The sequence below is a fragment of the Loxodonta africana genome, chromosome 1, assembly GCF_030014295.1.
Source record: "Loxodonta africana isolate mLoxAfr1 chromosome 1, mLoxAfr1.hap2, whole genome shotgun sequence".
NCBI classification, from domain to species: Eukaryota; Metazoa; Chordata; class Mammalia; order Proboscidea; family Elephantidae; genus Loxodonta; species Loxodonta africana.
In genome coordinates this window covers 214,831,257-214,857,805 of record NC_087342.1, presented here as the reverse complement: position 1 = coordinate 214,857,805, position 26,549 = coordinate 214,831,257, and the positions used below count along the sequence as shown (strand labels likewise).

The following is a 26,549-nucleotide window of genomic DNA, read 5'->3' as shown; positions in this document are numbered from 1 at the left end:
TCTTACTAATTTATTTCCTAATGTGTTGAGAAAATTTTTTATTACATATTCTTCAAAATAGCACTAAACAGAAAATGTATCTGCAATAAACCTTTTGACTTTTTTTTTTCTTAACTTGGTCCTCACTGTGGATTAAGGTTAGCTGATATTTTTTCATTTCAATTGTTTGGACTGAATTAGCATGTTCTTTTGTATCTAGCCACGCGTGTAATGATATTGACAGCTGTGAAAGAAATGAATGGGAAAAAAGGAGTGTCCATCATTTCCATCTATAAGTATGTCAGTTCTATATACAGATATGATGTTCAACGGAATAGGAGTCTTCTGAAGCGGATGCTGAAATGTTTAATTTTCGAAGGTCTTGTGAAGCAGATCAAAGGCCATGGTTTTTCTGGAACTTTTACATTGGGCAAGAATTACAAGGAAGAGAATATATGTGATAAAACAAAAAAGCAGGTAACAGCATTTATGAAGTACCTATATGTGATACTTTACAGAATAAATTGGCAGATCCAGCCTTGACACTGAAACTCTTAGACTCTGAAGGTCAAAAACAAAGTAACAAACCAGCTAGTTAGTACAGGAGCATATGGCTATGTGCAGTTCTGACTTTGGCTTCCTGCTTTCTCAATATATGTTCCATGAGAGTAGAAACTTTATTTTGGTTACCACTAAGCCCACAGATTAATGCATAGCAGATACTCAATAAATATTTATTGAATAATGTATAAAAGTAGCTAGTTAAGTATATTACAGCGTTTTAAGCAACTTCTCTATCCTATTCATGCTGTTTTAAGCAGTTAAAAAGTTTGTCTCAAACTTAAAAATAATATAAGTACCTTAAATTTGTATAGCACTTTATATAGCTTGAATCTTTTATATAGTTCTGATTGTCCCTACGTCATCATCATATAAAATTTTTATATTTTGTCTGTTGGGGCAGTAATTTCAGTTTACTTTTAAGAAAATAGTCACAATATTTACAAACCAAGGGAAGACTGATGACAAGTCAAAATGTAGAGCTATCAACTTGGCTACCGTAATAGAAATGGCAGACGAAAAAAGTTCATTTCCTCCAACATTTTACCCCCAGGCTATTGTCAGGATAGAAGACTTCAGTGAACTTCTTCTGTGCCTTTAGTAATCTTGCTGCCACCAAAAAAAGAAAATGTCACAGATTAGTGCCACTGATTCAGTGTGAAATGCCGTAACTCATTTTTTAAACCTCAGCTCTGACATCACTTCCAGGAAGCTATCTCTGGCCCTGCCTCCCCCTCACCACTCCTGCTTATATATTCCTATAACATCCTGTACTTAGCCATGATCCATTTCTACTGTAATTATCTATCCTGTTACTTCTCTCTCTTTGACAGTAAACCTCTTTGAGACCAGGGGCCAAATGTTATATTTGTATCCCTAGTACCTCAGATGATACCCAGCATAGAGTTGGCATTCACTAAATATGTGCAGGAGGGTAGCATAGGAAGAGAGAAGGAATATTTATTTGCTACTTGTAGTAAGGAAACCCCGGAGGCATAATGGTTAAGAGCTACAACTGCTGATCCAAATGTCGGCAGTTCAGATCCACCAGGCACTCCTTGGGAACTCTATGGGGCAGTTTTACTCTGTCCTATAGGGTCGCTATGCGTCAGAATCGACTCGATGGCAATAGGTTTGGTTTGGTTTGGTTAGTTATAGTAACTAGTAGATTAACTTGTACTGTCTTTAAATGCTGTATTTTATTTCTTGGTATCTTTATAATTGCTTTATTTCGTGTATTTATGTATTATAAGCTACTAAAGTATTTTACTGTTTTAACAGACTATAAATTATAAGATGCTAGTACCAAACTATTGAGGAGCCCTGGTGGCACAGTGCTAAAAGCGCTTGGCTGCTGACCTAAAGGTTGATGGTTCAAACTCTCCAGCTGCCCTGTGGGAGAAAGGTGTGGCAGTCTCCTTCCATAAAGATTTACGGCCTTGGAAACCCTATGGGGGCAGTTCTACTCTGTCCTGTAGTGTCACTATGAGTTGGAATCAACTCAGCAGCACTGGGTTTGGTTGGTTTTAGTACCAAACTCTTCGTAGCTGTATTTATCTTTCTACCCTTTGCTCTCTCCAAATCTTACTTGTACAATAGCGTGCCCTACCTCTTTTCTTTTTCTTTCTCTCTCTCTCTTTTTTTTTACTTGTCAACTACAGAGAGGACTCTTAAGGAGCACAATTTGGAAGCCACTGATCAGGAGTGATTCTCTTCAGGGAAAGGAGTAGCAAAGACTGGCTATTGAAATTTTATGTACAGCACATACATAAAGTTGGAAATTTAATTTCAGAAACTTGCCTGTGTCGAAATAATTAATTCTTTTTTTTTAATAGGCAGTAGGGAGTCCAAGGAAAATTCAGAAAGAAGCCAGGAAGTCAGGAAACAAGGACGCTGATTCTGAATACTTGCCATCAAACACCTCTGACGATGATGATGACCCTTATTATTATTATTATAAGCCCAGGAAAAATCGTAGTAAATTAAGGAAAAGGCCTGTTTCAGGCATAAAAAGAGGAAAGAGTCAACCTGACATCAATCCCGACTCACAAGGACAGTGTCCAACTGCCAGTGACTCTGGGATTACTGATGTCACTATGTCAAAAAGTACATATGTCTCTGAAGGCAAGTCAGAGCTCAAAGTAGAGGACCATGCTGAGTCTCTAAGCCTTAGTGGTGGTGATGGGCCACACTGCAACATCAAGAGTCCCTGTAACTCCTCTGATTATCGCTTCGAGTGCATATGTGGCGAACTTGGCCAGATAGGCCTTAAGCCTCGCGTTCAGTGCCTGAAATGCCACTTGTGGCAACATGCAAAATGTGTGAATTATGAAGAGGAGGATCTGAAGATTAAACCTTTTTACTGCCCCCACTGCCTTGTTGCAATGGAGCCAGTATCAACACGAGCAACTCTGATCATCTCCCCAAGTTCCATCTGTCATCAGTGGGTGGATGAGATCAACAGGCACGTGAGGTCATCATCTCTTAGAGTCCTGGTAAGGCAAGTTGGGCTCTTTAGAGGGATAGAAAAATGTAAACTTTCCTTCTTTGTGATTGTTTTTATAATTTTTTGTAATAGACTGTTATTCTTTTCTGACTTCAGGGGTTTAGAAGTTAAAGCATTCTTGAGTGGAAAGATATGGAAACTTTTAAATATCCTTGATCATGCAAATGAAAGTCTTTGCATAAGCATATATACTCTGGGACAGAAGTGCAATCCTAAGGCAACATCGCATAGCCGTAGCTATTTCTCTGATCTGCTACCACTTAGCTCCAGAATCATCCTCTGAAGCCTTAGTTACCTTATCTATAAAATAAGAATTCACTCATTCAACAAATATTTATCAGGCATGTGTTATGTGCCAGGAACTTTGCTAACCTCTGAAAATAGTATCTTCTCACAGACTTAATGTGGAAGTTTAATGATATGATAAAGTGTTGGCACATAGTAGTAGTCAGTTAGTGTTATTGCTTACAAATAATAGTATTCCTCACTCCTTTGTTCATTCTTTCCACACAAATATTATTTAAGATTTTTCTATATTTCAAGCACTATCATAGGTATGAAGAATACAGTAATAAATAAGACAATCTTTGCTACTGAGCTCTGTTCTGTGGGGTCAGCGAATTTTGGGTTGCATCTCGTCTCTGCAAGTTTTAAGCAAGTCACTTTATGTTTCTTCTGTGTCAGATGAGAATAATAGTAACTATTAACAGGATTGTTCTTGAAGACTAGAAATAATGCTTAGCACAGTATCTGAAACTTAAGACATTCATTCAATAAATGATAGCTTTTATTGCGCTCCTTTTTCATACCATTGTGTTTTTGCACATGCTCCTTATTTCAGCTACTTATAAGTCCTTTTCACCATTTCTTTACCTTTGGGAACTCAAATGTTTTTTCCAGATTCACCTCAGATTTTAACTCCTCTCTGAATTTACCTTCTCAGTCGCACAGTTAGTCCTCCCACTGTAATAAGATGTGATGATGCTCTAACGCTTATTTCTGTCACAGTTCCTTTCACAATGCTTGTGATATTTGTCTTCTACAGAAAATATATTTTTCTCTAGATGGCTATGGCGTGTGTTTTACAGCCTGGGGTGGTCCTAAGCAGATAGAAAAGCCTCAGTAACCAAACGAATGAATATTTCATTTATCTTTGATGAACCCTTCTGCAATAACTATGTCTATGCTGATTATTTCCTAGGTGTATCAAGGAGTGAAGAAGGATGGCTTCTTACAGCCTCACTTTTTGGCAGAACAGGATATAGTTATCATTACCTACGATGTCCTTCGTTCAGAACTAAACTATGTAGATATCCCACATAGCAACAGTGAGGATGGACGTCGCCTACGGAACCAGAAGCGCTATATGGCCATCCCCAGCCCCCTAGTGGCTGTGGAGTGGTGGAGGATTTGCCTTGATGAAGCTCAGATGGTTGAATGTCCTACTGTAAAAGTGAGAATTTGTGGAAAACCTACTGAGGGAAAAAAGAAGGGGAAAGGACTGTGGGAAGTTGTCCTTATAAAATTTAATTGCTTCTTTAGTTAACACACGGTATTGATATTGATCAAAAGTTTGCTGTTAAACAGTCTACATTTGTTTTTCTCTTGTGCTATGAACTATATAACCCTTTGAAATTATTTTTGTACTGTGAATCTTTGCTCTATATGCAGTGCTCATATTCATTAAATAAGATGTCAGTTTATATGTGATGCAGATCAAAGTAAACTCCGTTTAGAGACTTTCATAAGCATTTCTGTTAGCTAGAAAGCTAATCATGTAGGCTCTGATAGCCTTGGGCCAAAGTTGACTGAGACCAAATGGTAACAGAAAATGCCACTTTAGAGAATAGAATTTTCATACAGCTTTCATTTGTCATATGTCTTTATCCTTTCCTCTTTGACCATCCCATAACCTGAACTGAATTTTTGAATTGTATAGTTCACATTTGAGGATGGAGTGGTCTGGGGGGATATATCTGTCATTCTCAGAGCTTTTCAGTCTACACAGACTTGACCTACCCCTCCTCTTCAGGCAGCCTCCAGCTGATGAGAACCATTGTACCAGAAGGTGGCCCATTGAGTCTGGCATTAAACATTGAATGTGATAACTTAAATAAAATTAGCTCTAAGCTTCTGACCTGACGTGTAGGTTTCCATGAGCAAACATCAGCATTCTTCCTGTGTCTTTTTTTTTAATTTCTCTCTCATTTCATCAGGCTGCAGAAATGGCTCAGCGCTTGAGTGGGATTAATAGGTGGTGTATCAGTGGCACTCCAGTGCAGAGAGGATTAGAAGGTAATGTATGGGCTCCTCACATACTGCATGTATTCGAAAAGCTTAGTTTTTCTGAGTAAAAGTATTGCCGAAATTGTTTCTTAAGTGGTTTACTGATTATACATGTATTTACAATTGGCTCCTAATAGTTTTAAGCATTTCTCTTTTAAAAGGAACATCAGATCGTTTTTTGTTTGTATGCGAGAACAGATTAATAACGAATGGTCTAATTGTTCTATTGAGCAATTATTGTGTCTATCTAAACAGTTTAGATACAGGTTTGAATTAAAGCCAGTGTTGTAAAGTGGTAGATAGAAAAGAGAAAAAACCTAACAGGGAAGAAGGAAAGAAAATTTCAGTTACCCATTCTGTAAAAACTAAACCACACCCATTGCTGTCAAGTCAATTCTAACTCATAGCAACCCTATAAGACAGAGTGGAACTGCCCCATAGGGTTTCCAAAGAGCAGCTGGTGAATTCAAACTACTGACCTTTTGGTTAGCAGCCGAATGCTTAACCACTGTGCCAGATAGGGACCATAATTTTCATTTGCTGTATGCATGAATAGTGGGACTATAATTTTACTAATTGTAAAAGCTATAAATATTAATAGCTGTATAATATCACATCATATGCATATACCATTTTTCCTTTAACCATTCTCCATTTTGGACATTTAGATCGTTTCTAATCCTCCCATCCTCCCTCCTACCACCACGCTATAGCTGGTGCTTCTACATTACTCCTGTCTGTATCACTTTTTCTGTAGTATAGACGCTACATTTTTAAAGCCTTTATTTAGGTTGTGAATATTTAAAACTAGAAGTTCAAGGAAATGTTGTTTTACATGATGAAATCCTGAAAAGCTGTCATTAACTTTTAGTTAAGTTATAAAATTTAAATGTGAATCCCGTGATAAATGTTTATCCTCAAAACTTACATATAGTGTTTGTTTTCAGAAAGATAACCTGTCATTCTGCTAAACTAAAAATATATCAACATCCATTACTATAGTCTAAAAACTCATTTTTTTTTGAGAATCATTTTTAGAGGGGGAAAGTTTTCTAGAAAGATGTACTTATTTAAATATTTGCATAATTTTAATAAGTTACATTACGGTGCGTATTTAAAGGCCACTGGTCAAGATCATTAAAAGGCCAAATATAGTGGTCTGCTTTCATGTTTGGAAACTGTAAAAATTTTAAATATTTAATTTTTAACAAAATCTCATTTAGCTCAAAGGTTAGTTGAGAAGGTACAGGGGTAAAAAAGGACTACTGGAGTTCCTTTTTTCTAACTATGATGTTGAAAGAATATAAGCAGTAATTGCTCAGGTCGCCAGATAGGTTTTTTGGGATGTGAAAAATGTTGACAGGTATTTTGAGCACTTGTCAACATTCAGCAAATTCATTCTTGAATAATTTTTGTTTTAAAAAAAACAGCTTTATTGTGGTATAGATGACATAGTGAAACTGTAAATATTTAAAGTATAAAATTTGAAAAGTTCTGACATATATGTATATGTGTGAAACTATTACCCCAATCAAGATAATGACATCCAAAAGTTTTCTCATGCCTCCAACTCATCTAAAAGACTTTTCCAAATTTCCTAGAAATTTAGGTTATCTTTCCTCTTTTTTTCCATAACTCTCTAATGTCTTTTACACGCTTATTTTTGCAATGTATCTGGTTTTTGTTTTTGTTTTTCCCTAGTTGTAGTGGGAATGTTGGCCTGTTGTGACTTACTATATGTATTTGGAAGTGGAAGTCTCATTTGTTTTCTTTTTTGTCCTTTACTATGGTTTTTCAGCCTTGGCCCTATTGACATTTTGGACCAGATCATTCTTTGTTGGGGGAGGCTTTTCAGTGAATTTAGGATGTTTAGCAACATCCTTGGCGTCCACCCTCTGGGTGCCAGTTGTGACAACTAAAAATGTCTCCATACATTTCCAAGTATGCCTGGGGGAGGGCAAAATCATACCCTACCACCCCCACCCCCATTGAGAACCACTGCGCTAGATCAAAAGAGATAGACTGGATGATATGTTCATTGGCAGTAACCCAGAGATTTTGTGAGTCCCAGGTTGGATACATTTTGGACAAGGAAATGGCTAGAGTGTTTTCATACATAATTTGCCAGGCCTTTAGTGTGTTTTTGTGGGCAGGCTGAAATAATGTCAGTCTACTTGGAAAGTCAGACAAGCAAGAACTCTGCCAAATTCCCCCCTCACCCTTCACCATTCCTTGTCTGTTTGATGTACTTGTTTGTAAAATATAGAAAGCGTTGGCTTTGGGGGTTATGTAAACCTGGGTTTATATCCTGACGTAGTCATATGTCCATAAACAGTATTTAAACATCCAAAGCCTTATTTTTCTCCTTTGTAAAACAAAGTGTTTTAAGGATTAATTATAATAAACTATGCAAAACATTTAGCATAATATCTAGCACATATTAAATATTCAATTAATAGAAATTGCTTCCACTGCTGCTACTGTTCTTATTTCCTAGCTATTTCATTTCTTTTAATGTATATAGCTTAAGTTTTAACATGTATAATTTAAGTCTTTTGTGACTCCTTTATCGGTTCATTTATTCTTTGTGAGAATATACAATGGTAAGCAAAAATAGATGAGGTTCCTCACCTTATAGAGCTTACAGCCTAAGCCTAGAGGAGAAGATATAGTTATGAAGTACTTGGATAGATATGGAAACCCTGGTGGCATAGTGGTTAAGAGCTATAACTGCTAACCAAAAGGTTGGCAGTTTGAATCCACCAGGTGCTCCTTAGAAACTCTAATGGGGAGGTTCTACTCTGTCCTATGGGGTCATTATGAGTCAGAATCGACTTGATGACAACAGGTTTGGTTTTTGGTTTAGATAAATATAAAATTGCAGTCAAGATAACTTTCACAGATAAATATAAAATTCTAACGGGTTTCAGAAAAAAAGTTATGTGATTCTATGAGGTGACATACAAGAGAGATTTAACCTAGATGCAGAAGCAAGTGACAACTGAGCTGAGATCTGAAACATTAGCATGAACTAGGTAAAGAGGAAAGAAGAATTCTCCATTGTAGAGGAAACAGAAAATATAAAGATCATATGGCAGGAGGAGACTGAAAGAGTACCAGTGTGGCTGAGTACAGAGAGCTCGGAACAGCCTGGTACTTTGAGAGATTGAGTAGATGGGTGAAGATGGGACCATGGAGAACCTTGTAGGCCATGATAAAGTTTTTTTTTTTTCCCCTTGAGAACAGTGGGAGCTATTGAAAGGATTTAAACAAATTAGACATAGTAGGTAGGGAGTAGGAGCTCATGACTAGATTTGCATTTCAAAAGATCTAGTTGCTCTGTGGAAAATGGGTTAGGCAGGCAGCTGAGTGGATATTAGGCTGTCAGTTCACTGGCTACTACCTAAGTAATCCAGGCAATTAATGCTCGTACTTTGGTACAGATGATTTGGGCTAGTGTAGTACTAAGGAAATTTTAAACAGTAGATAAGTGTGAAAGATAAGAAAAGATGTGGTGATTTCTGACTTGCATAACTCCATGGATGGTGACACCATTCATAATGAATAAAAGAAGTGTGTTGGGCAAAAAGATTATGGGTTTAATTTTGGAGAGTCTGAGTTTGAGGCCCCTTTGGGAACTCAAAAAAGTGATATATAGGCAATTGGATTGATTTGTGCAGAAAATATAAATCAGTGGATCTCTGCATATAGGCAATAATGCATTGGTTCGAATGTCACCTTACTCCCAGAAACCATCAGAATAACTTAATTCAACCTAAATATTTATTGATTGCCTTTAGAATAAGTGTTGTAGGTAGGGTCATGATAGTTTTGTTGTTGTTGTTGTTTTGTTTTTTAATTGCTTCTAAAGGGAATATATGCCCATAGTGAAAATTTTCAACAATACAGGAAATTATTAAAACAATTATCCTGAGCCATAATCTTTATTTGAAGATATAACCACTATTCTAGTCTTTTCTATACATATGTGTATATATTTGAGCTCATATTATATGCATAATTTTATCTTCCATTTTTTGCTCACTTAGTATTGTATCCTAAGCAGTTTTCCATATGTCTAAAAATTCGGAAAATATAGTTTTATTTTAGAGGTACCATAATTTACTTATTCTTATTTGAGGCATTTTTAGTCTATGTATTTTTGCTGTGAACATCACTGTATGATAAATTCTTTGTCTATATTTTTTATTATTATCTTAGGCTTGTTTCCTGGAAGTGGATTTACTAGACCGAAGAGTAGAACTATTGAATCACAAAGTGTTCTCCACATTACCTCTGCGCTTAGAGCTCCCCCCGACTCCCACCCCAATCCTGCAGGCCCTGTGTTTACTAGCTTTAGATTGTGGTACTTTTTATATATCTCTTAATCAGACAATCAATTAAGTAGTTTTCTGGTTTTACCTCTTGGAAATTTTAGGCTTTTGAATTAAGTACAAGTTTTGTGTCATGATTTCATAAACTTTATAACATTCTAAAACCTAACACAGAACTTAGAGCAGAGCAGATGGTCAATAAATGTAAATTGAATTGGAATCAAATTTCAGATTCAAGAGCCTGTGCAGTGCACATTTTAATTCATGAAAAGTACTATGTGATGTGTAATGTTTATGGAGGTGTTTATTCAAACTGGTAGTAAAGACATAAAGAAGCAGCTTTTTTTTTTTATCGTGGTGAAATACATATTTAAAAATTTGCCATGTTAACTATTTTTACATGTGCAATTCAGTGATATATTAATAACATTCACCATGTTTTGCAACCATCACCACTTTCTGTTCCTAAATTTTTTCGTCACCCTTAACGGAAACCCCATGCTCCTTAAATAATAATTCCCTATTTCCCTCTCCTACCCCCCTCTGGTAGCCACTAAGAAACTTTGTCTCTCTGCATTTGTCTGTTGTAGCTATTTCCTGTAAGTGGAATCATACAGCAGTTGTCCTTTTGAGAAACAGCTCTTACTGATGTGTTTTTTTTTTTTTTTTTTTTTTTCTTTTCAGATCTTTATGGGTTAGTGGTCTTTCTTGGTATTGAACCTTACTGTGTCAGACACTGGTGGGTTCGACTTCTCTATCGCCCTTACTGCAGGAAGAATCCTCAGCCCCTCTACAGCTTTATTGCCAAGATACTGTGGAGGTCTGCAAAGAGAGATGTGATTGACCAAGTCAGTAGGATAATTTTTCATTTATTGAAGATATTATAAGAAAAAAAAGCAGATTGGGGTGAAAAGTTATATTTTCAGGTGAAATCATATTTTTCTCCTCTCTGCAGATCCAGATCCCACCTCAGACGGAAGAAATTCACTGGCTCCACTTTTCTCCAGTGGAAAGACATTTCTATCACCGCCAGCATGAGGTGTGCTGCCAGGATGCGGTGGCAAAGCTCAGGAAGATTTCCGACTGGGCTCTGAAGCTCAGCAGCCTGGACAGACGGACGGTCACCTCCATCCTGTATCCACTGCTGAGGCTCAGGCAGGCCTGCTGCCATCCACAGGCTGTCCGTGGGGAGTTCTTGCCACTCCAAAAAAGGTTTTATTATCAATTTCTTTATAGTGTTATTAATAATAAAGAAATAATAGACAGTATTTAAGCCATCACCTTCCTGGCTGACCAAAAATACAAGTATTATTCCTCAACTCTTAATATGAAAGCATAATTACAATTGGGCTGTCTGTGTATTTGAATAATGTTGACCTCTGCTTGGTATATAGAATTGCCTCTGGACTAGAAATCTAGAGGATCTGAGTTATAGATTGAGTAGGCAGTTAACTTTTCTCTTACTGTAAAACTAGGGTTATTTTAAAGAGCAAACTATATCAAGGACTTTGGAAAGCTGAAGTTTGTTTTTTTTTAGTAAGAATCAAATTGTAGTGGTATTTACAAATCATTTTATTGGAGATTTTTAAAATTAGTGTATATCTACCCATCCTTTTTAGAAGTTGGACTTGATTATTTTGATCAATAACTTAGAACTATCTTCTATACTAACACTTAATTAGCTGATAAAAAGCGATTGGTAAAAAATTTTTATCTACCGCATTTCTCATACTTGTCTATAAATAGTCTATTCTATCAGATTTCATTTTCCAACACTTAGATCAAAGAAGAATACAGAAAACATTAGAAGATTCTTTAGCATAGGAATGCCATAGACATTCTTATAAACATAAATGAATGGTGTTTGACTAAGGTCTTAGTGCATTTCCGTGAACAATTTATTTGCTATGGCTGATCTTATGTCAGAAATGCAAGCAGTTTCCTTGGAAGATTGCTTAAAAATTAGCATAGTATGCTTATTACACTTAATAAATCAGGACATTTTTATCTGCTCATGTGGTGCCAATTGGGCATTTGACAGTTATTATGTAGTATGAAGGATGTTTGGGTTTTTTTTTTACTTTTCTATTCCCCTCCTTGAAGAAACTTTTTACAATGTTGCTTACCAGAGCACTTAAAAATATTAGACTCTCCTCTGCCTAATAGAAGACATTAAAGTATCCATAAAACAGAGAAGGAAAATCATAAAACTAAATTTCAGCCCTAAAGTTATTATACATGTAGTCCCCGACTTACAGTGTATACAAGTTACCGCGAACCGCACTTACAACTGGTGGTTTTTGGGTTTTTTTTTTTGTGTGTGTGTGTGTGTGTGTGTGTGTGTGTGTATCTTAACCAATAGTAATATGTACTGTACTGTATACAGTGTTGCAGCATGTAATTTGCTGATGATAATGTTTCCAACTCCCAAAGACAAAGATCAGTTTTATAAAGATACTGATAATAAAAGGCAGTAATGATATAAAAAAAAAAAAAAAATTGAGGTATTCGACTTACATCAGAACCAACTTCCATCAGCATAGTCGAAATGGAACCCCATCATAAGTTGGGGACTGCCTGTATTCACTGTAATGTACCATATTAGTATGCACACAGTAAATGTTACCTATTGTGTGCCAGGCGTTGGGGTAAGCACTTTATGTGCACTAACTCATTTAATCCTAAAAAAAACTTCCAGTCGTGCAATTATCTCCATTTACAGTTGAGAAAACTGAGGCTTGGAGAGGTTAGTTAAATTGTTCAGGTCCACACTGAACGTAGCAGAGCCCGTACTCAAACCCATGTGTCTCTTTCTCCATGAGTGGTATTTGATTAAGCATACTTAACCATATGCTATATGGCTTTCCTTTTGAACACAGTGCCGTTTTTTATAGATTTCTGTTCCTTATCTGGACCAATTCCACAGTCTATGGTGTTTTTCTACTCTGACATTTTCTTACTGATACTCTCAGAACACAGCGAATGACCAGGAATGATGTTGACGTCATTAGTGTCATTCTGCAGCATCTGTCAGACACAGCAGGGAAGAGGTGGACACAGCAGCAGCATCATTCATTAGCGTTTTACTCCAGGGTTATAAAGAAGTTATAACTGGAGTACAATAGAGCAGAAACAGACATTTCACTAATTCTGGCCTGATTTTTTTTTTCTACAAAAATACTAAGTAACCTGGGCTGTTAAACTTAATATACCTCTGAAATGCACTAGGAATAGCATAAGCTTAGACTACTGTTTTTAGAAGCAGTATTTCTGGAATATAATGGCTCAACAAATATACTAGAAGAAGGAAAGCACTGGCTAAGATACTGAGTGAAGTTATGGAGACATTGGGGGAAACACACTCTTTTGGAGGTCCTCAAGATCACCTCAGTTTCAGTAATTGACTTGGAGAGCTCCACATACAGTGGTACTCACAGCCGTGGTTTGTTACAGTGAAAGGCTCCCAAGCACAACTCATAAAGGGAAAAGGTGCACGGAGCAAAAGTCCGAGGGAACTCAGACTCAAGCATCCTCTTTCAGTGGAGTCTCATAGGATGCACTTAACCCCCCTAACAGTGAGTTGTTACATGAGTTATGACAACGTGAGTGAAATGTTCCCAGCCAGGGAACATTTTCTTTGTCAGGGAATCTCATTAGAGACTCAGTGCAGGGTTTCTCTTGGGGGTTGTATCAAAGTTCCAAACTCCAGAAGGAAAGCCAGTGTTCAGCCTGAACCATATTGTTTGTACACAAAGTTGAAGCACAGTGAGTCATACTTATCACTTCTGGAAATGGTGGGAACCTTCCCAAACCCAGGTTCCTGGATGCCAGCCTAGGGCCAGCCTTGTAAGCAGACCATTTAAAGGGTAGCAGTTAGGCCTGCTTTAACTCTTTTCTGTATATGCCCCTTGGTTAAAGGCATTCCTTTGTAGGAATTGAATAAAGTAAGTTATTTGTGACAATCCGGTTTGATCTTTTAATTCTCTACTCTTAAGACTAGCTGGAAGACTTGGGTCAAGGCATGTATGTACTTGGATAAATAACGGAAAGAAAAATTTTTTTAAGGACTCCTTGGTGAACAGAAGAAATGGGACTTAATGAAGGAAACTTATACTGCTGCATCTTCACCATGCAACTTTACTCTTGTTAGGTGCCATCGAGTCATTTCCAACTCATAGCGACTCTGTGTACAATAGAACAAAACACTGCCTGGTCCTACACCATCCATACAATCGTTGTTATGCTTGAGTCCATTGTTGGAGCCACTGTGTCAGTCCATCTCGTTGAGGGTCTTCCTCTTTTTTGCTGACCCTCTACTTTACCAAGTATGATGTCCTTCTCCAGGCACTGTCCCTCCTTACTCTTCTCTTGGTCCCCCTAAAGCGATATATCTTTGTTTTTTAGGTGGAGCTTCTCGTGAGACGTAGCTATATATTGCCTGGAACTTTGAAATTTGGCAGTTTTATTAAGTAATAAGTTACAATATTGATATAACTCTCCATTTCCCTCTAACTTTGTAAAAATTCAGCATACAGTTTTGGAATATAGTTTAATTTTTAACTGACCAGAACCAAACTCGTTGCCGTTGAGTCCATTCCAACTCATAGCAACCCTATAGGGCAGAGTAGAACTGCCCTGTAGGTTTCCAGGGAGCAGCTAGTGGATTCGAACTGCCAGCCTTTTGGTTAACAGACATACGCTTAACCACTGCAACCTGGGCTCCAATCTTTAACTGAAGAACCACTAAAATTTCATTCAGAAGCTTGTTACTGATTTGTCTGTTATTTTTAGGGGCGTGGTGATTTTCCATCTGTGATGGAAAATCATATCACCAAATTTTTTTTCATGATTTTGAACATTTCTTTTCAAATTAGTATTATTGTCGCTTTTTATTGCTGCACTCCAACTATGAAAGGCTTTTGTTCTTTTATTATTATTTCTTCCCACATGAGGGAAACCATTAATTATTTCCCATTATCACTAAATGTTTACCACTAAATGTTTTCTTTACAATTGTGCTGACTCTAATTTCTTTGATTATTCATTCTGAAAACATTGAGGCATTTATGTCCACAATATTCCATTATCCCAGGAATTTCTTTGTGGATCAGACTGTGATTTTGGAACTGACCTTTTCATAGCACCTGGTATTAGCAAGACACCCTTTCAGGTGGTATAAGAAATATAAAGAGGAATTTGATTTTGTCTTTGCCCTTAAGCAGGTTGTAGACAAGTAAGGGAGATGCCAAGATTATAGATTTCTATAATATAAGGCAAATATGATAGATTTTTCAAGAGGTACATATAAATTTTTATGGACAGTTAAAACAGGAAAACCATTTCTGACTAGGTGGTTAGGGTTAGATAGCTTTTTGTTGGAAGTGTCATTTGACCTTGTCCTTGGAGGAGCTTCATTTTTTTTTTTACAGATAAAAAATTTTAGTCTCAAGAGGTTAAATAAGTTTGTAATGCTAAGATCCAAATGCAGTCTTATATTCTAATACCCATAATATTTCTAATATGTCATATTGTACTTGAGGAAGATTTTTCTAGTTTCATTTTACAGTGTTGACAGAAGTAGAAAAAGCTTTAAGAATGGTGGGATCAGATAGACTGCTTGTTGAAAGAATAAGAGGTAATGAAAAATTGAGTTAAGGGTGATAATTGTAAAACTGGAGGTGAAGAGAAAGATCCTGAGGATATCGCAGAGATTCTGCAGAAGTCTCATTTGTGATACAGTACACGTACTAAAATAACATGTGGGATTTTTGCTCTGGTTTTGAACAACCTTCCTTTTCTTTCAGCACCATGACAATGGAAGAACTGCTGACATCTCTGCGGAAGAAATGTGGAACTGAATGTGAAGAAGCACACCGGCAGCTAGTTTGTGCCCTCAATGGTTTAGCAGGCATCCACATCATTAAAGGTAGAAGGTGATTGCTTTGTTATCTCATATTCTTCTGAATACTTTCTGAGGAAGGTACTCTCACACACTACCAATGGCAATTTAAATAGGTTCAATTTAATGGAGAGCAGTTACTCAGAACATGTAGAAAAATTTTAAAATGTTACATATGCTGTGACCAAATACTTCTACTTTTTTTTTTTTTTTCTGCTTTAGGTAGAAGGTTACAGCACAACTTGTTTCTCGTTCAAAAATTTATATACATATTGTTTTGTTATGTTGGTTACAACCCCCACAACGTGTCAGTGCTCTTCGCCTTTCCCTTTCCACCCTGGGTTCCCCATGTCCATTCATCCAGTTTTCTTTTCCCTTCCTGCTTTCTCATCTTTGCTTTTGGGCAGATGTTGCCCATTTGGTCTTGTAAACTTGGTTGAACTAAGAACTGCGTTCCTCATGTGCGTTGTTGTGTTTAGTTTTTTTTTAATTGTGCTTTAACTGAAAGTTTACAAATCAAGTCAGTCTATCATACAAAAATTTATATACACCTTGCTATGTACTCCTAGTTGTTCTCCCTCTAATGAGACAGCACACTCCTTCCCTCCACTCTCTATTTTCGTGTCCATTTGGCCAGCGTCTGACCCCCTCTGCCCTCTCATCTCCGCTCCAGACAGGAGATGCCCACAAAGTCTCACGTGCTTACTTGATCCAAGAAACTCACTCTTCACCAGTGTCATTTTCTATCCCATACTCCAATCCAATCCCTGTCTGAAGAGTTGGCTTTGGGAATGGTTCTTTTCTTGAGCTAACAGAAGGTCTGGGGACCATGACCCCAAGGTCCTTCTAGTCTTAGTCAGACCATTAAATCTGGTCTTTTTATAAGAATTTGGGGTCTGCATCCCACTGCTCTCCTGCGCCCTCAGGGGTTCTCTGTTGTGTTCCCTGTCAGGGCAGTCATCGGTTGTAGCCGGGCACCATCTAGTTCTTCTGGTCTCAGGCTGATGTAGTCTCGGGTTTATGTGGCCCTTTCTATCTCTTGGGCTCATAATTAACTTGTGTATTTGGTGTTCTTTATTCTCTTTTGCTCCAAATGGGTAGAGACCAATTGATGCATCTTAGATGGCCGCTTGCTAGCATCTAAGACCCCAGAAGCCACTCTTCAAAGTGGGATGCAGAATGTTTTCTCAATAGATTTTATTATGCCAGTTGACTTAGATGTCCCCTGAAACCATGGTCCCCAAACCCCTGCCCCTGCTACGCTGGCCTTCAAAGCATTCAATTTATTCAGGAAACTTCTTTGCCTTTGGTTTAGTCCAGTTGTGCTGACTTCTGTATTATGTGTTATCTTCCTCTTCATCTAAAATAGTTCTTATCTACTATCTAATTGGTGAAAACCCCTCTCCCTCCTTCCCTCCCTCCCCACTCTTCTAACCATCAAAGAATATTTTCTTCTCTGTTTAAAGTATTTTTCGAGTTCTTAAGATAGTGGTCTCATACAATATTTGTCATTTTGCAGCTGACTAATTTCACTCAGCATAATGCCTTCGAGATTCCTCCATGTTATGAAATGTTTCACAGATTCATCATTGTTCTTTATCGATGCGTAGTATTCCATTGTGTGAATTACTGTTTGTGTGATAGGCATGTCTAATCTTTGGCTGAAAGGTGGACTTTGGGAGTGGCTTCAGTTCTGAGTTAGCCAGGTACCTAGAGGCCATAGTTTCAGGAGTACTTTTAAAAGAAATTTTTTCTAGGGATATAAGGATATGAATGGCTTGTATAGTTTGTAACAGTAAACAACAAAACATCCTAAATATAGAGGAATGTTTAAATTTTGACATGTTGAAAACTATAGAAAATGCAAAGTAATATATAGTGACAGAAAGCAGATCAGTGGTAGCATGGAGACTATAGAGTGGGAGGAGGGGATGGAGTAAAGAATTATAAAGGAGCATGAGGAATCTTTTAAAGATGTTAGGTATGTTCATGATCTTGACTGTGATGGTTTCGTGTGTGTACCTATGTCAGAGCTTATCAGTTGTATACTTCAAATATATACAATTTATTGTAGTCATTTATACCTCATTAGAACTGTTAAAAATAAGTTGTAAGGCTATACAGAGTAATCTCACTTGTGCTTTACTGAAGAATACTGTGTGTGTGAGAGAGAGAAATCCACCTGAAATTGTCTGTTTGTGGTAGAATTATGAACTTCTTATTTTCTCCTTGTATTTTTCCATATTTTCTAATTTTCCTATGCTGGCCAGTATGGTATTTGTAATAATAAGTGAACAAAGGTATTTTAACAGCTATACAAAAAACTATGTAAGTGGATATAAGTGTCCCCATTTCCAGCAAAATCTAACTGGAAGCAGTGCTTAATAATAGCACAAAAAAAGCTTGTAGGTGATGCCATTTGCCTAGGATCTGCTAAAAACTAAGAACTGTCCCCAATGACATGAGTTCTTGTATTTAATAGAGGTATCATGAAATTTTTTTTTTAAAAAAAGGGCTTTCTGTTACTTCATTTATTCATTAGATCCATTTCCATGGCCTCCAGTTAGTTTTATAGTAAACTTGGAATTAACTCTGTGCCTGTACCTTTGTGTTAGAACCACCTGTCCTCTGTAGGAATTTATTCTAGACTTTCCTCATGATACTGATACCTTTTCTGGCTATCTGAAATCAAATGTCACTTTTTTTAAAGTTCAGTGAATCATTAAATGCTCTTTTCAACAACTACTTCAGTCTGTTATTGAAGATTGGAAATTATGTTAGGAGACTTAGAGGAGATTTGTACCTTTTATAGCATAGTGACTCTCGGAGCTTTCTTATAGTAGTGAGGAAATTGCTGAAGTAATTTAGGTGTTAGATATGTTAAAAGCTACTTTAAAAAACCTTTTCTGTTAGTTCTAGTTTAGATAATTTAAATCTTTTCTAAAACTAACTAGAATATACTTCTTCAAATCATAAATAAATATCTTATAATGGTGAAATATGTTATGTTCTTAAGCGCTTGGTTATTTTTGGCATGTAAATACTTCTGCATTTCTTCATTCCTCCTGGAATCTGTGGAGTTACCACATCATTATAGTGTTAGAACTAGAAAGGTGTTTGACGATAAATGCCTTCCATCTTTCTGCAGGGCTTCTAATACATCAGTCTACTTGGGTACACAGAGTTGTGGAGAGAATTTACCACTGCTTTTGTGTACTTAATAAGATCTGAAAAAAATCAATGGCCTAGGGAAATTTGTGCTGTCTGTAGAATATAAGGAATTGTTCTAAGCCTCTTTGAAATCTGTAGACTGTCTTTAGTTATTAGTTCTTCAGTATAAGAGAGCAAGAACTACAAAGTGCCTGTTATTGTCCTGGCTACTTGAGTACTGTCATGCGTTAGAAAGACTCTCAGAAGCTCAGTAGAAGGAACTCTAGACAAGACCTCGAAAAGATGTGGCCCCTTATCTGCTACAATTCTAGCCCTGTGAACTTAAGTATATTACACAAGGTTTCTGAGCCACATTTTCTCTTTCAGTAAAATGGAAGTATACCACATGCTTAGACCCCCCTCAAAGTATTGTTCTTAATATGAGTAAAAGTAGAAGTACACTGAAAATGACACAGAAACATATAAATGAAAAATAGTGTTATTGAGTATGGTGTTGTGAAGTGACCTCAGATTCATGCCACTTTACATACTGTCTTAGACATCCAGTGCTATTATAACAAATATCACAAGTGGATGGCTTTAACAAAGAGAAATTTATTCTGTCACAGTCTAGGAGGCCAGAAGTCTAAGTTCGGGGTGCCAGATCCAGGGGAAGGCTTTCTCTCTGTGGGCTCTGGGGGAAAGCCCTTGTCATCAGTCTTCCCCAGTCAAGGCTTCTCAGCACAGGGATCCTGGGTCCAAAGGACATGCTGTTCTCCTGGCTCTTGTTTCTTGGTGGTATGAGGTCTCCATGTCTCTCTGCTAGCTTTTCTCTTTTATATCTCACAAGAGATTGATTTAAGATACAACCTAGTCTTAGAGATGGAGTCCTGCCTCATCACGTAACTGCCACTAATCCTGTCTCGTTAACATCATCGGGATAGGATTTACAGCACATAGCAAAATCTCATCAGGTGGCAAAATGGTGGACAATCACACAATACTGGGAATCATGGCCTAGCCAAGTTAACAGATATTTTGGGGGGGACACAATTTAATCCACAACACTCTACCCTTTGACCCCAGAAATTCATGTCCTTGACACATGTAAAATACATTCATCTCATCATATCATAGCAAAAGTCTTATATCAACTCCAAGTTCAAAATCCAGAAATTCCTTTTCATCCGTGAAATCTAGTATACAAGTTATCTGCTTCTAAAGTACAGTGGTGGAACAGGCAAAAACTAGACATTTCCATTACAAATTGGAGAAATTGGAGGGAAAGAAGAGATAACAGGCACCAAGCAAGTCGTTCTCTGCTGCTGTCAATTTTATTATCAATAATTAATAAGGGGAGAAAAGGGCATTTTACTGTATATTCCTGATAAACTGGTCAAATATAGCACATGAAACTTTTTGTGAGCAAATCTTCTCTAGCATATTCCCTAGAAAATACTCAGCTTAGTTATCAGTATTTACAAGTTTGCATTTTCTCTAAGCCTTATATCATCTCCATCATCTTAAATGTTATCTCAATTGCTAAGTGTGTCCTGTGGCTGTGCTGAAAATTCAAATGGTCTTTACAATCCATAGGGAAAGACTAAACAAAGTGACTCTTAAACAAAGACTTAAAAATACAAACATTACATTAATCTTTCCTTTACAACAGCTTGGAAATAATTAGGCAGAAATTGGGAAATAGGTGTGATATCTAATTACCAATTTCTCATAGTCCCACATTAATTGAGGGCAATAATTACAATTGAAAACTAAAGACTACTTAACTATCATAAATGAGAAATACCTGTGTTTGGCCTATACCTATATTTGAAAATACATGAATAATAAATGTACTATTTGAAATATTTTAGTGTTATTATTTCATATCTGAAAAGTGATCATTTTTCCATAAATATTTTATATAACATTCATATATATTATTCTCTTTCATCCTCATAATTGCCCAGTGTTGAGTTATTATCCCCATTTTGCACGAGGAAGCTGAAATTTAAAAAGACGTAGTTGCTTTCTCATGATTATAGCTAACAAGTAACAGTTATAGAATTTGCCTTAAATTTTTGGCTTCACATCAAGTATTTAATTTTTTTTATCATGTTGTGTCTGCTTTATCAAGTAGACATTTATAAACCTCACATTATGCTGTCTATAGGAGATTCTAAAAATTTCTAAGATGGAGTAGTAGTATGTTACTTGTAGATTGTCACAAAGATGGGAAAATTTCAGCTTCTCCATCTTAATTTTAAAACTGCATTTGACCTTCAATGTTGTTATGACTCAGGAGTTGTCTTCTTTTCAGATTTATTGTCACCTTTTCCCTGCTGTGAAATTATACGTGATGGAGGGTAGGGAGCTGGGCCAAAGGTTATTCATCTTCATTTCCAAAGGCTCTAGCCACTAGCGGAGCCCTGGTGGTAGAGTGGTTAAGAGGTGAGGCTGCTAACGAAAAGGTCTGCAGTGGGAATCCACTCCTTGGAAACCCTAATGGGGCAGTTCTTCTCTGTCGTATAGGGTCCCTATGAGTCGGAATCCATTCAATGGCAACAGGTTTGGTTTTCTGTTTTGGTTGTAGCCCCTAGCAGAGTCAATGTGTAACTGAGTAGCAGCTACATCAGTGTTCTTTGCATTCCTGTCGTAGTTGCCAACTGTTGCTGATTGTTAAGAGAAGTCCCTACCAGAAAGCCCATTAATAAAGAATATGCCCTTTCTGATGAAATCGAATCTATTCCAGTATAGAGATCAGATTTCCAGTGAACATCTGATTTCTAAAAGAAATAAAAAATTAATTTCAAACTCCAGAAAGATTTGCTTAATTATATGCAAATATGTTTGACACACAGTGCTTATTTTAAGGTCCTAATTAACTGTAGCATTAAGTGTGTGATATTATTCCAATTTTTAATTCTGTGTTTTCTGCAGATGGAGAGAAATAACTTGGTAATATCAAACCCATAACAGTTTGTTTACTTGGAAATGTTAGTGCCATCAAGTGGCTAGGAATGGGTATTTACAAATTTGACATAAACTAGCATAACTTATTAAATATGCATATTATTGTGTGTTTTTTTCTCAGATAACATGTCTTTTTTTAGTAAACATTAAAAAAAAAGATATGAGAGTGAGTAGTTCAAATTCAGCTGCTTACATTCTAATTTAGTCACTGTACCTCCCTTAAAAGAGATGGTAATTATGAACAGAATAGTTAAATGAATTATTTTTTATAAATGATAGTATAAATACTAATAGAATCATATGTCTTTTGAAAAACTTTGATGATAAACCTTAAAAATTAAACAAAAACTAATTGTGCAAAAGATATTGAGCGTTACTTCTGCATTATAATGGAGGGGTTTTATTATTGTGAAAGTAATCTCCCCATGAAAATGAGTAGACCTTGGCTGACTACAAAGTACTGTGAAAATGTGTGTTTTAGAAAGCCTTCTATTAGGTAACTGCAAGAACTAGATACAAAGCAACTATAAAAACGTGTGTATAAGATGATCAGGAAAAAGCTTTCTCAGCCAGTTGACATTGAAACATCTCTACACCTGTTTTGTGTGTGTTTCATGATATTGCCTCTGTTAGTTTCATTTAAAAAATATTTATAAGGTACCAGTTTTAAATTTTTCCCCAGGTAGCTAATAAGTTAGGTTCTACTATCCAAGCCCCTAAGCGTACTTCAGCTCTCATTTGATTCAGGGATCGGCAAACTGTAAATATGTTAGGCTTTGTGGACCACCGGATCTCTGTCACAGCTACTCAGCTCTACCACTGTAGTGTGAGAGCAGCCACAGGCAGTGTACCAACAAGTGAACATGGCGGGGTTCCAATAAAACTTTTTTCATGTAATTTTCACATGTCACAAAATCTTTTTCTTCTTTTGATTTTTTTGTATTCCAGCCATTTAAATTGTAAAACCAATCTTAGTTTGTGGGCCATACAAAAACAGGTGGAGGGCCAGATGTGTCAGGTGGGCCATGGTTTGCTAAGCTATGCTTTAATTGATACTTCTGAGTTTTTTGCATAGCTGTTATTGAGTGAGCTACTAATTATGGACAATAGAAAGCAGCAGATATCTCAGACTAATTATGATTTGTTTAACCAGAAATGGAAAGAAGAATCCCTAAATTTTTGAAATGTAGTTTATATGCAGATTATTTTGGTGTGATACAAAGAACAATACCTACTGAGAAAAGTATATTATTTTTCTGAGAATTAAGTGTAGTTTGCTCATACTGTTCTAAAGATTTGTTTATAAATGCCTTTAATGACCCTAAATCTGTCCTTAATTTCAGACATCATAATGGCCAATTGGTACTCTTTAATCTCAATAAAGCCCAGGTGGCACAGTGGTTAAGAGCTCGGCTGCTAATAAAAATTGGCAGTTCAGATTCACCATCTGCTCCTTGGTAACCCTATGCTATGGGACAGTTCTCCTCTGTCCTATAGGGTTGCTATGAGTTGGAATCAACTCGACAACAACAGGTTTCATTTTTAGTTTAACCTCACTAAGAAGAAAATTATTCATCTAAATTGAAAGTCAATCCATTGTTTGTTTTTCAATATAATTAAAAACATGGTAAATATATTTGATTGCTGTTCTGTTCTTGGAATTAACGTAAATATGAGCTGTCAACAGCCTTTTCTGGGACAATCGTTAATGCCAAGTGAAATTCCTTTCCTTAAAAAATAGCGAGTTGTAATCATGAAGTAATATTTTTACAGTAGATATATTTACATAATAGATAATAGGTGGCATTGGGAGCTAAATACATAACTCTCTCATCCTTTAAATACATTTAATCCCTCAGATGAGTATGCCTTGGCAGCAGATCTGTACAGGGAAGTGCTGCGCTCATCTGAGGAGCACAAAGGAAAACTCAAAACTGATTCACTCCAAGTAAGTAAAAACTTAAACAGTTTCAAATATGTATTTTAACTGATTTTTACAAAAGGGTGTTTGTGAATATTTAGGAGGATAAAGGGTCACTAATGGACTGAATCTCTGAGGATGAAGCTTGGGATTCAGCCCTTTTAATAAGCACCTAAGGTGATGTTCATATGCACTAATGTTTGAGAATCAATACTATTTTTCTGTTCAGGACAATATTGATCACAAGACTGACAAGATAAATCTATAACCAACATTATAAAAATAGCTCATAGTGTTTGTACTTCAAAGGGTGGGTCAGTTTTTATCACTTTGCATATGAATATCAACATATTTATTTACACTGTTATCACCAAAAGGAAGGAAAATGAGTTATGATCAGCAAGGAAACCAAGTAATAAAATCTATCCAAAGATCTTATAATTTAATTTTTAGAGCGATTTGGATATTTGAATTATAATACGTATTTTCCTTCCCCATCTTGGTTCAGTCCAGTGGATCATATAAGACAAGTCTGTCTAGCCAAATAGAAATAAGGACCATTTTTATGAATCTTGGCAAGCTTAGGCTTGAGTCCCAAATGAGTCTTTCTCTTTACTATTCAGAATCTAGACTTTGGGACCTACATGCTCACATTGCCTCACTGTACAAAGAGGGTTTATGGGGGATCAGTTAGGGGAGGGGAGAAAATTCAAATATAAGTCTTCTTGTATTCTGCCCGGATAAGAATTGCAGAAGGCAGGCTGGAACCTTAAATTCATGAGAGAAGGACATAGGTGCAAAGGTATCCTGCTGCTGCATGAGGAAAGCAAAAAACAAGAGTGGACAAGAAGACAGATAAGTCCAGTGTGCCTGAGTTCAAGTTCAAGAGAAGAGTAAGCAACCAACCCAGTTCTTGCTTTTGAGTAACAGTAACCCCATCTACTGGTGAAACATGGCCCACTGAATGTCATGTTCTGACCACTCAGGTTAGCCATTTTGTTCTCTCAGGGGAAAAAACATGCAGGGAGATAGAAAGAGACCACAAGTATTCCTCCCAGTCCATTTCACCATGTGCGAAATACAACAGAACTCCTCTTCCACAGGTGCACGTAGCAATGGGGAAGCACGTATCTGTCACTTTTAGGTTTTCCTGTTTTAATTGCACTTTTGTTGTTGCTATTAAATCCGTTAGTGGTACTGACTATATTGTCTATGAAGCCATGTTGAAAAGACCTAGGATATTTGAGGTGACTTTTCAAAGATGTATACCATGACAAGTAATCTTTGGTCAGACAAAATAAAGTTCTCTAAGTCCTCAGATCACTGATACCAAATTGAGTCTTACTGGAAGACTCTTTCCTGATCATCCTTTAGTCCTTAACTATCTTCCCAAATAAAAAGCCAAGTTAACAGTGAAAAACAAACTACTTTTACTTTGTTTCTTCTCATAGCCCCTGACTTCATAGGGAGACTCTAATAAGCTACAGACTCAATACCACAGTGGGAAGGTGAGCGTATATTTAATACCGAGAGAGGGTTTAGTTTTCTCCCTCTTTCTACTCCATCTTCACATCCAGCTCCTCCCCTTCCAACCCTTGAATTCAGCGGGTCCAGGTCATAGCCCTGTTTTCTTATTTACTTTATTACCCTCATTTTTATGGTAATATAATTGCTAAGCTCATCTAGACACATTTCCCAAGAGAAAAGGATTCCAGCCGGTGGTGTCAGCCTTTCTACTTTACTGGAATGATCTGACTTATTCACAGTTGCCTATACATAGGCAGGTGTATGTAAAATAGAAGAAAGTAGCCCGTGTTGCATATTCTGCCAAGTGCATAGCTGTACCTCCTAAGACTGTATTTTTCATTGAAGAATGTTCATGTCATTATAATTTAAGACCTTGGGTGTAAAACTGGATTGAGTTTTCTCTGAATAAAGTTGGTACTTAAATCGTGTTAGAGGAAAAGTCGTGTTGGGGGATCTAATCCTAACGTGGTATTAGTGCCTCGTGTGCTGTATTAATAGTGGGTTCTTTAGAGCCAGTGCATTGGCTGTTATAATTATTGCCCTTTGTGTGTTTGTAGAGACTTCATGCTACCCATAACTTAATGGAATTATTAGTAGCCAAGCACCCAGGGATACCTCCTACCTTGCGAGATGGCAGACTTGAGGAAGAGGTAATTTATTCTTTCTGTCTCAAAAGTATGTTTTTTCAGACTTCATTCTCCATGTAATTGATATTTTCTGGTATATGCACTTAAATAAATGTAAGCATGTTTGCCTGCTGCTTTGAGTGTTAAAAACTTTCCTGTGATGTTTTGGGTGGCAAAGAGTGGCAATACAACATTTTATTTTCCTTCTTTAGTGAAATGCTTGCAACCATATGGTAACTGCTTATTGTAGATAGTAGCTAAGAGAGCAGGATGTAAATAAACAGCAAATCCAGGAGACCTTGTTGATTCTGTGGCAGATCTATAAAAGATGTAGTTTAGTGGAAAAATAGTTTTGTACCTTCTCCCTTTTTGTGTATTATTTAAGGCAGTAAATAAACTCATGTTTTGGTGGCATTTCTTGTATCTGGTTGTAGAAGTTCCCTTTGCAATAAGCTTTGCCTGTTATTAAAGAGAGAGATATTATAAATTATTTCACTATAAATTGTTAATAGCTTATAATGTCAATTATGCCAGGGACGTTTGCCTTTTTAAAGATTCAGAAGAGGAGGCAATGCTTAAATCAAAAAGATGTTGTTACAGTCAGTTGCCACTAAGTTGGCCTTGACTCATGGTGATCTCTTGTATAATAAAACAAAATGTTGCCTGTTCTTGTGCCACCTTTATGATCGTAGGTATGTCCTTCTCCAGCAATCCATCCCTCCTGATGACATGTCCAGAGTAAGTGAGTGGAAATCTTGGACAATATTCTGTGATCTGTATGGCTTTT

The 26,549-nt window shown here is 36.7% G+C and overlaps 1 protein-coding gene across 5 annotated transcripts in view; it reads left to right on the top strand.

Moving 5' to 3' along the window:
• The window catches only part of SHPRH (SNF2 histone linker PHD RING helicase), a 102,720-nt gene that overhangs the window by 23,221 nt on the left and 52,950 nt on the right, over positions 1-26,549 (top strand). For all 5 annotated transcript variants that reach the window (XM_064291874.1, XM_003403884.4, XM_023550835.2 and 2 more), the window contains 9 exons: positions 200-456; positions 2,376-3,035; positions 4,248-4,499; positions 5,263-5,341; positions 10,351-10,514; positions 10,622-10,878; positions 15,471-15,592; positions 23,548-23,636; positions 25,694-25,786. In XM_064291874.1, the coding sequence (XP_064147944.1) occupies positions 200-456; positions 2,376-3,035; positions 4,248-4,499; positions 5,263-5,341; positions 10,351-10,514; positions 10,622-10,878; positions 15,471-15,592; positions 23,548-23,636; positions 25,694-25,786 (1,973 nt within the window). The remainder of the gene's footprint in view (positions 1-199; positions 457-2,375; positions 3,036-4,247; positions 4,500-5,262; positions 5,342-10,350; positions 10,515-10,621; positions 10,879-15,470; positions 15,593-23,547; positions 23,637-25,693; positions 25,787-26,549) is intronic.